At 35.3% G+C, this 11219-nt stretch overlaps 1 protein-coding gene across 1 annotated transcript; it reads left to right on the plus strand.

Moving 5' to 3' along the window:
* The first annotated feature begins 9773 nt into the window (after positions 1-9773).
* Positions 9774-11219, plus strand: LOC147493859 (uncharacterized). Its single transcript, XM_086567962.1, has 4 exons — positions 9774-9842; positions 10528-10880; positions 10973-11091; positions 11203-11219. The coding sequence occupies exons 1-4, from the start codon at positions 9774-9776 to the stop codon at positions 11217-11219; spliced, it is 558 nt and encodes a 185-aa protein (XP_086424088.1).

Raw genomic sequence — 11219 nt, forward strand, 5'->3', positions numbered from 1 at the left:
TAAGAATAATGTTTTGTTAGAATATGTTTGTGTTCTCTTGCATAACTTCCTGATTGCTATATATATGGGCTTCATTTTCAGCTCCTGATTGTGTTCAGTTTTTGTTATGACTTTGTGTCTTTTTAGCTCTTGGGCTAATAGTATTCATAAGTGCATTGGAGCATGATGATCTTAGATTGGGGTGTGGCATTTTGTTATGATATATAGGGGTTCAGGGTTTAGCCCTAAACTCTATATATATTTTCCTTAAATCAATGTTAAATTATATTTTCAACTGTTACCCCTTGAAAAAGATATAATGCAATTTAGTTTTAGGAAGAGTCTTGAGAATGTATCACTAGAACTCTGCGTCATGGTTCACTTTTATCCCATTAAAAACTATTTGTTGTTCATCTTTGTACCATGCAAGAGTGTGCCGAAAACATCATTTGCTTTGTTGTTCATTCTCATAATGAACTCAAAAGGAACTTGAAGGGCTATTTCATAACACTTGTGTAAAAGGCGCTTTGATTGAAATTTGTTTTTGGTTTTTATTTATGTATTACATTGAACAAGTACAAGAAATTTCTTTTTTGATCAAATGTATTATTTATATGTAACTAGGTGAAACACACAAACAAAGAACATTAGTAACCTTCTGTTTCCAGCGATCATTTTTCCTAAAAAGTATATGCATTTACCTTGGCCGTGTGTATGCTATCATTTTCCATTTAGGTCACATAAAATTAATATGTCAGGAAGAAATAAACGCATGTAAGAAACTTCTAGAATCAAGTTTGAGGGGTGAATCAAGTTCTTTATCAAAAAGGTTTTTATAATTTGACACTTTAACCTATTGTTCTTGAATGGTGAAAGCTTATTCAAGGATTGGTTTCTGTAGTACTGCTACAATTTGGACAAACAACGTCCATATCATCCTATAGATTGTAGATTTGCAAACCTTAACTTTCGGTTTACGACATCAGTAAAACGTTGATGCCCATTTGCTATTTTAGTTGTCTGTTTCACCGCTTATGTTACCCTGACTATGTGCACTCTATGTGCACAAGTAACTTTATTTTGTGATCATTAATAATTCTGTGCTAGGCATCCTATTATGTTATAGCTAATATTTATGAGCACTACATATGTTCTTGATCTCATTTAATTTTTCAGGTTGGTTTTTAGCAAGCATATAACAAGTAGACCAAAAGACCATCGAAAATTTTGTCAAGAGCAATGAAATTGACTAACGAGTGCCGATGGATCCATTGCGTGTGCTCGGGGTAGAAGTTTTGTATAAATGTATCCTCATGTTATTAAATATTTTGATTTAAGTTCTTTTCTTTCCCTCAAAATGTATTAGCTTGATCAACAAGGTTAAGGTGTTGTATTTCAGTAGTTTCTTTTACTGAGATTTTTTTTTATGTAATGGAACTTCAAATTGTTGCATTGGTTGGAGGTATAAAGTAAAGCCATAGTCAAATAGTACGTTTGCTGCCTATATACCATACCCAGACGATCTATCTTACTAGGTTTAATTAAAAAGAATGGACTGAGTTCTTCAATGTCTTCATTTGTTGGAAACTTTTTTCTTATTTTGTTTATTAAGAACCTCTTCATTTTGCACCAATATACATGCTTCTTGATTCCTACCATGACATTCAAGTTCTACTTTAAGCCAATTGACAAGGGACTCAACAAACATCATGCACATCAAGCATAAGGGAGAGAAGAAGAACATTGAAGAAATGATGAAGTCATGCAAAAAAAGAAAAAACTTTGTTGGAGAAAGATGCACTAGGTGAAACATCTAAAGTGTAGGTCACACAGTGCTCAGTTTTATATCTCATCAAAAACTACGATGTTAATGTAACTTTTATAATTGAGAAGTTGTTTCGTAGTTGATCGCCGGTGTTTCTAATCATCTTTTGTTTTTAACTTATGAGGTTGTATTCTACTGATTATTGATTGAAGGTGACAACACTTTTGATGAAACCAATCCTTGTGCGTTTGCTTCTCGTATACCGTTGCATGAGAAACATGTTTTCTCACTGCATAGGTCACCTGATATTTGTGAACCACAACATCTTTCAGGTGGTTGAATGGATTCAGCAGTTTCACTTGACAATTTGTGCGAATTAGTCGCAAAAGGTTGGTAAAGTATTAGTTGTCCGCCTGAAATCACTGCGTGGAGCAATATCATGAAATGGTTGTTGTGCTTTGATGAATTTGTCATCACGCAAAACGAATGAACCACAATCATTTATGGCCAAATAACAAAGAACTGTTTTATTATTTAAGTAAGTTTGACATACCACATGGTTTATTATGCAAGTGACTAACATGAAAACTGTTTTATTGGATCTAATGGTATTGCCTCCTTATAGTCAAGAAGATAAGAACAAACTTCACCAGGAACTCTTTTATCCATCTGTAAACCAGAAACCTAAACCAATTAAAAGTTTTTCATATAGATCATGCAAGTTTTACCCTCAAATTGACTAGTGGATAGAAATAACTGACCCCTTTCAGAAGAGGGTGCGAGCCTGGAAGTTCATAGCTACATCCAGCAAAAGATAGTGTAAGTTATTACTAGGAGTACAAGCTTCTCTCTACCAACTCTGATATTACTATTTTCTCAACTTCTCAATTGTAAATCGCGTGCATGTAGGAAGACGGTGCAACCAATAAACTACTTACACTTGAAGCTCAGTTCTAAGTTGGCTCACATTCTTCAGCTTCACTGTAAGGATAGAAGCAGCTTCTGGAGTTAAAGCTACTAAAGCCTTTGACACGTCACCATCTTGGAGTTCCATGTTCTTTTGCATATAATTCTGTAAGTTCGATGCAAAGTCTTCTATGTTGAGTTTGATGGTTGGAATTTCATCAGGATCCTCATAAAAGGCATATATAAGTAGCAGATACTAAATTTCTTCATATTAAAATGCTAACTTACAGAACAGAGACAAATATTTTAATAAGTAGCTATTACCATATATCAAATAAACATAATAAACAAGCTAGGATTCAGAGTTGATCCCCCAACTCTTCTGTTACAAAAGAAAAACAATAAAACAAAACACCTCCACTCCCCCAACTCTATTACAAACTAAAAAGATCAGTTACTCTTCTTTCTTATTCTTGTGAGCATAGTCATTAAGACGATGCATATCCAACTCCTTCTTAGTATGAAACAGAGATCCGCACGCCCGTTTTGTTCCGTCATCCCAATTCTTAAGTCTTGTGCAAGCATACATCATAGTATTATGCATTGATTTACTGTGGGCTTGTAGCCCTTTGTAGCTACCCACCGCCTTATTATTTTGGCACACATTGCAGATAATCCTATGATGTATGCTTGCACAAGACTTAATGTTTTTTTTTAATTTTTTTTACCCAATTTGCCATTTCTCTAAACTAAGCAAAGCGTCGAACTTCACTCTATCAAAAACCTGTGAGACACCATTCCATTTTATAGGGACCAAAACCGATATATATCGCTATCTTTCCGATATGTAATTTCTCTAAACTCAATCCGATTTTTCCAATATATATCGGTTTTGGGTATATTGCTATCTTTCCAATATCTAAACTCAACCCCAAAGAAAACGTACCCAAATCAACATTGCATGCTCATAAGTTGTAACTTGCAAAGTTGCAAGTAGTGATGCCTATATGCCTAAATGGCTTGAAGATACTAAGATCCCCTCGTGTTCTTAGATTGTTGATGTCAGAAAACATAACTTGACTATAATATTTAAGGATGCATAATATATACTTTTCAAGTAACTCATAAGAGATTACGGGGACCATATAGCTTGAATGCTTTCTTCCATTAAAAATAAATAATTAAATAATAATTAAAATTGGTGATCCCCATTTAGTTGTTATATACTCATAATCATGTCGAGATCAATAAAAGGCTAAAACCTCCCATGGCCCCGCCCATGAAGTTCACATTACCAATAAAAAGGCCTCTAACTTAAGTCTTAAACATACTCTACATAATGCTTCATCTTTAGTCCCAAACCTAAACTCCATCTGGTTGTGCACGCACTTGGACAAACAAATGGAAAAACCAGAAAAAAACTGGAAGAAAAAAAACTGTAAAATCATAGACCTAAGTAGCTGAAAGTCTGAAATTAATACTTTTCATTGTTAATTAGAAACTTAAAACTTTTACATATCATGGCACTTAGCAATTTAGAACTATTACATAATACATATCATGGCACATGTCCTTGCTACTAATTGAGACTAGGGTGCATAAGAGCGCTGAAGCTTCAGCAGTCAGCCTTCAAGGGCACTTAGGCCTATTTCCATGGGTAGTCATTTCAGTATAGCACTTCCCACACATCTCCTTGTTGCCAAATGTACCAGGTGGAACACATTTGCATCGCTGACAGCATGTAACACAAACTCTTGTGCAGTGCCTAATTCTGGAATGCAGTTTGCACCTTCCTCCACAAAGTGTTGGACACGCCGCAGCCAACCATGAAAAATATCATCAACATCCTACAAAGTTAATTGACACATTTCGATGATTTCTAGCCATCATTGGCATTGGCTTTGGCTTTTAAACAAAATTTTCAGTCACAATACAAAAGTAGCAAAGTGAAACCTGATCCATGATCACCTCTTTAAAATGGTCCAATTAAGAGCTGTGAAGTAATACTTAGGTCCAGCGTGGACTTGGGAATTCGGATCACATGATCTTAATTAAATGAGACGAATTAAGGCATTTTATTTCACCTGTTATGCTCACTGGAGGCAACAATTTTATGGATGGAGCAGGTGCCTTGACTAGAGCTGGGCTTGGAGCCTTAACAGGGGCCTTGGCAGGAGGCTTCACAGGGAGTGTAGGAGCCTTGACAGGAGCTTTCGCGTAAAATGTCTAATAAAGTACAAAGATCAAGCAGTAAACTCATTATAGTTAAATAAACACAACATTTCTTAGTTATGGAAACAATTCAGCGTACAAATCTGAAAAAGAGATTTGTTTTAATTTCAGAGTGGGATAGAGGACATCTACATTATGATTCCTCACCAGATATACCTACAAACAATGATTCCTCCCAGATACCTACAAACAAGAAGCAATCAGTACAAATCTGAAAAAGAGGGATAGAGAAATTTCTTACTTTCTCATGAATTTAAAACCCATTGTAAAAGAGAAGCTAAAAAAGGAACGAGGAGCTGTCAAGTGATATGATAATACAAGCAAGAGTGTACGTGGTATTTATAGAGGGAGTGAGAGGAAACAGTATTCATTGGAAGCCGAGGAACAGTGTACTGTATTGTCAGCTTCCCACATGGTTCCATAATGTATTGTTGTTTTCACTCTATTTGGTGCAGCTTTTTTCCTTGCTATCTCTTGGCTCAATGACATTGTCTAATTAAGTAAAATATATCTATGCCTTGATTGCCTTCGCAACTCACAAGATGCGGATTTCGTGTATCGGGACTGTTTTTTCATTTTTGTTAATGGTGACAAGTTGTTATTTCCCCTCAAAGTCACCTATATTGAGAATGCTATGACACCTTCCATCAGTTAAGTAGATTGTATTTCCAAAACTACCCTTACCATTTGTTTCTAGCAGTTTCATGCGTAGTATTCAATTCAATAGTCCAGCGTGGCTACTTACCCACATCAAAATAAAGTCCGTCGTCAATTTTAGGTAAATCATCAATATTATATATTAATTAAAACTTTATTCAATAAAGTTAGAATCGACACACTGCATTGATGATCTTGTGCAAAGAATCACCGAGTTCTCAAAACCAATTCCAAAATCATTAATGGATTTAGAATCAAATAACAAATTAAACGATATGATCATTGATGGAAAATTTTCCACAAAAATCTAACAACTAACATAAAAATTAACACAAAAATCAAAAACAATTTCACCCCTTTTTCTTGCTATAAGAAAATTCCATTATAGCTTCTATATCAAAACCCATTCACATGAACTCCATTGAAATTAGAAGTTCCCAATACCCCATTGAAATTAGCAGTTACGAACACTACCAACCCATTTTCATGAAAGCTTCATTCCCAATTCATAACATAGCAAAAATCATGCTCAATGGGGTAGTAAGCAGGTTTCATAGATAAAACAACAATGACTTTGATGTTTGAACCTGCATGGGCTTTAAGAAAGGGCAATTTTATATTTCCATGAGACTACAAAGAGCAATTGGGTTCTAATGGATCGAATGGGATGAAGACAGCCACATGTTCTTTTGATTAACGGTCATGATTGAATCAAGTTGTTAACACACATGGACAAGTAAATCCACGTAGAAAACTGCTCCAAGAAGGACTAAGGGTATTTGGGGAAGTTCAAATAACCTAACTGATCGAACTGACCGAAAGTGTTCGTTGGCAACATCATTTGTGTGCCAATTTTGCATTGGCTTGTACTAAAATCAGAATAAAGTCTTTGCAACTATAGTCTAGCGTTCCCACCTTTCAAGCTCTCAAAGAAATGGCAGGAGTTAATTTCACAACGACTAATTTCACATCCTCATAAAAATACCTATCCTCAACGACTAATTTCACAGATACTATAACTCCTCTCTCTCATTTGGCCTTCCCAAATAACCAATACTAACTGCTATTAAAACAGCAATGATTTTTCCCTTACGTTGCTCCTCTACTCTCAGTATAAAACCTGGATCGATCGCTCTCTCACAATTCGCTAAACTCTCGCTCCAGATTCGGCATTGTTCAAAGAGGTGCTTTTCTATTACTAATGTCTATTTCTTTACATCACCATCCATCTTTTCTAATTGTTCATTTAACAATTCATGTTCTCTGTTTGTTTCTTGCTCTAGATTTTCGGCCTCGGCTTACCGAACTCTTATTGCCAGGATTCCAACAGGTTCTTTACATGATTAAATTTGCTAAATCCCTTCAATTAGTTTTCGATTTCAGAACCTTACGTAATTTACTATTGCGTGCTATATTTCTTTACTGAAATTGGTATACGTTACTGTAGCCATAGTGATATGATGCATGTGACATTTACGGCATTTTATGTTGATTGCCCATATATGTTCTAAATTCCAATTGAGGTAACTAAATATGTAGCAAAACATTATGACAATTTAGTCGTTTATGCGTGGCTCAGTTTGGGTTAAGGTGTTTGTGAGATATGTTAAGCGCTGCTGCCGATATCTATAATGGTAACCAATACCATTTGTAAATGCTAACACACATTGAGGTTTTCATGGTAGTTTTCATATCTTGCGGTATGTTTAATGTTGCGATACGTTTAGGTTTTCATGGTACTTTAATATATTTTTGAGTTGTACCACAAGACGTCGAAATAAAACTGAAGAACCAAAATGCATCCATCAGAAAGGGAACACAAGACGTCAAAATAAAACTGAAGAACCAAAATGCATCCATCAGAAATGGAAAGAAGTAAAAGTAATACAAAAATCAGATGTTGGCGTCTTTATTATACAATTTGTAGAGGGTGTACAGTGTATAGTTCTCCAAAATAAAACTGTAGAACCAAAATGCAGCCATCAAAAAGGGAAAGAAGTAAAAGTAATACAAAAATAAGATGTTGGCGTCTTTATTATACAGTTTGTGGGTGTACAGTGTACAGTTTTGTTAACGACGACTTTGATTTCGCACTCGGGTTTACTTGCTTTATGCGGAAAATGGTTGCCTGTTTTTTAGAATGTTTAAACTTGCCTCAATTACTCTGTTTCGATCAGCTGGTCAGCTGGTCTTGTGTAATTCAGTTGGTTCAGTTAAAGAATTCACGGCTTGATTAGTTTAGCCCTGTTTTTTAAAATGTTTAAACTTGCCACAATTACTCTGTTTCGATCAATTTGGTCATTTTGGTCTTGGGTAATTCAGTTGGTTCAGTTAAAGAATTCAGGGCTCGATTAGTTTAGCCCTGTCTCGAGTCTTGAACAGCAGCTAGCACTAAATTTCACCATTGCTTTTTTTTTTTGTATTCTAAAATGTTTTCCTCTTCTAATCTTAGCGTCATAATATTAATATATTTCCAATCTTGGGTATTTGGGATTCGAGATTGGTCATTGGTTAAGGGAAAGAAGTAAAAGTAATACAAAAAATCAGATGTTGGCGTCTTTATTATACAGTTTGTAGAGGGTGTGCAGTGTATAGTTCTCCAAAATAAAACTGAAGAACCAAAATGCAGCCATTAGAAAGGGAAAGAAGTAAAGGTAATACAAAAAATCAAATGTTGGCGTCTTTATTATGCAGTTTGTAGAGGGTGTAATGCGATTAATGATTCGTGAGGATACATCATTTGAGGTTTTGAACGTTGGAAAAATCTTTTCGTTAATGGCGACTTCAATTTCGCACTCGGGTTTACTTGCTTTCTGCGGAAAATGGTTGCCTATTTTTTAGAATGTTTAAACTTGCCATAATTACTCTGTTTCGATCCGCTGTTCAGTTGGTCTTGGGTAATTCAGTTGGTTCAGTTAAAGAATTCACGGCTCGATTAGTTTAGCCCTGTCTCGAGTCTTGAACAGCAGCTAGCACTAAATTTCACCATTTTTTTTTATTCTAAAATGTTTTCCTCTTCTAATCTTAGCGTTACAGTATTAATATATTTCTAATCTTGGGTATTTGGGATTCGAGATTGGTCATTGGACATTTTTGCATGTGTTATTTGTTTTCTTCACTACGTTACCAAAAATATTCTGCACCTTAGTAAAAAGAGTCGTGGTTTTTTGTTTGAATGTGGCAACCTAAACTTTTTTAATGCGGGTAGTCGAATCTTGAAATGCTAGATTCTTAATTCCAAATGAGGTAATTAAATATGTAGCAAAACATTTTGACATTTTAGGAGTTTATGCGTGGCTCAATTTGGGTTAAGGTGTTTGTGAGATATCTTAAGCGCTGCTGCCGATAGCTATAATGGTAACCAATACCATTTGTAAATGCTAACACACAGTGAGGTTTTCATGGTAGTTTTCATATCTTGAGGTATGTTTAGTGCTGCGATATGTTGAGGTTTTCATGGTAGTTTCATATATTTTTGAGTTGTATCACCAGGCGTCAAAATAAAACTGAAGAACTGAAATGCAGCCATCAGACAGAGAAAGAAGTATAAGTAATGCAAAAATCAGCTGCTGGCTTCTTTATTATACAGTTTGTAAAGGGTGTATAGTGTATAGTTCAGAGGATATACACCATTTGAGGTTTTGAACGTTGGAAAAACCAGTTACTACTATCTAATATTAAATTGTTAAGTAAGTGTGTTTTGCACATGCTTCCCTGATCTAAAACGTATGCACACTTAGTGATATTGGAATATTGGTGTTGCACCTGCTGCCCTGGTCTTTCTATGTGTCTCAGCCATTACGGTCTTTTTAGTGTTTCTTTCAATTTGCACAAGAGTGAATTAGGAGATACTCCTGGAGCATGGTCTAAAAACTAAATTGATCCAACACGTACTGAGCATGTTGTAAGACATAGCTGCTTAATTAATGTTTGGTATTTACGTTGTGACTCTTGACCAGGTTTACGTCGTATGTATTTCATTTATGCTTGGTCAATTTGCCAAATAGTTACGAGTTTTTTATTGTACATTGTGCTAATCATTTATGAAGCCGAGACGGGTCTTTTTTTCCTATTGTCTTTAAGGCATTTTGACATGTTTACCATTTTCCTGGTTTAACATATTTAATTTTCCAAATGATAGCTTTTGGAGAAAATGTCGAATTAGCAATTCACCGATCTCGACAAACTTCACACTCGAACGGACCGATGGAAGATTAGGGTTCGAGTCACCCGGATGTGGAAACCTATTAATTCGAAGAAGAATTGCGCTATTAGCATTGAATTTGTAATGCTCGATTCTAAGGTAATGATTATCCGTTAGATTTGGGTGGAAAAAAAAAAGATTGTCAACCTACACGAGTCGTTGTACAAAACGTTTTATCAAATAAAATATATGTATAGTTTTGTCATATAGACTTAGTGGGATAGTGTAAGATATGATGTAATAGTCCAAAAACCACTATATCATATCCTCCATAATTGCCATAGTATGCTTTTTTCCAATGTTAAATGGTATGTCCTTTAATGAGCATGTTGTATATACATTTGCCTAAATTGCTTTTTTTTTTCTTCTCATTATAACTATTTGAATGATGCCTATTATTTCAACTGATTGTTCTTATTATGTACCGGCCTTTGGTGTTTATTTTTCCATATCAATCCTACCCTATTGGATCGCTATGATTTTTTAAATTTTATCCGTGTCCATTAGAATCATTTGTTCTATTTTTTTTGGATTTTTTTTTTTTTTTTTACTTTATCTTATTCCTTTCTATGCCGTCATCGATTGCACTAATTAACATGGGAGGCTGTCGCCGATTGGTTTAGGCGTGCTTGACACATATATGATTTGTGCGGGATTTGGGTTGTTGTCGAATAGAGTATTCAATGTGTTGTTAAATATATTAGTATATCCATTTTGTTATTCATGCTGGTTACATGTCGTAATGGGGAGATTGCACCTTGATTAATTTTCATCTTGCGGTCAGGATTATCAAATCCATGCCGTTTTGTTCGAAAAGGATTTTCAGTATTTCGATTGCGTTGTCAAGGAAGACTTCGTCCAGGAGGGCATCATCTACACCTTGGAGAAGTTTGACGTTGTGTCCGTCGAGAATGCTTACAAGATCCATTTCAAAGAGGGGACATTGGTCAAGATCGCAACTGAAGAAGCCAATGACATCTCAAAGCACATGTTCAAGTTCATCGAATTTGACAATATTCCCACTAAAGCAAGCCAGCTAACTTTTCTCACAGACGTGATTGGTGTATTGACAAAGGTTGGCAAAGCTAGAAAAGCTGCTGGGAAACTTTTAAAAGAAGTCATTATCATGAATAAAAGGTAATGATCCCATTTTTTTTACCCCGTCGGCTTTATTTGTTCCCTCTCCTTGTATCATGTTAGCCTCTGGTGATGATTTTTCTATTTTTCAGTGGGCTGGAGCTGCCAATTACTTTGTGGGAATGTATGACAACAATAATTCCTGAAGACACGATGAAACAACCCAACGTAGTGATCATTGCGACGTCCCTAAAGGCAGGCTACTACCGAGGTGATTTTGCTTTGGCATTTTCGTTATTTATTTCGTTTTGTTTTGTTTACCTACCTATGTTGTTATTTAAAATGAATGTCTGAATTTGAATTGAATAATTTTGTGTTATAGGCAAGCTTGGGCTGTGA

The sequence above is a fragment of the Coptis chinensis genome, chromosome 6 (genome assembly GCF_015680905.1).
Source record: "Coptis chinensis isolate HL-2020 chromosome 6, ASM1568090v1, whole genome shotgun sequence".
Classification (NCBI taxonomy): Eukaryota; Viridiplantae; Streptophyta; class Magnoliopsida; order Ranunculales; family Ranunculaceae; genus Coptis; species Coptis chinensis.

What these genes read in the sequence shown, in the direction of transcription:
- LOC147493859 (XM_086567962.1), top strand. Translation starts at nt 9,774, where the DNA reads ATGTGGAAACCTATTAATTCGAAGAAGAATTGCGCTATTAGCATTGAA. An exon ending in TTGTAATGCTCGATTCTAAG is followed by an intron (nt 9,843 to 10,527) that starts GTAATGATTATC and finishes TCTTGCGGTCAG; the next exon opens with GATTATCAAATCCATGCCGT. An exon ending in GTCATTATCATGAATAAAAG is followed by an intron (nt 10,881 to 10,972) that starts GTAATGATCCCA and finishes TCTATTTTTCAG; the next exon opens with TGGGCTGGAGCTGCCAATTA.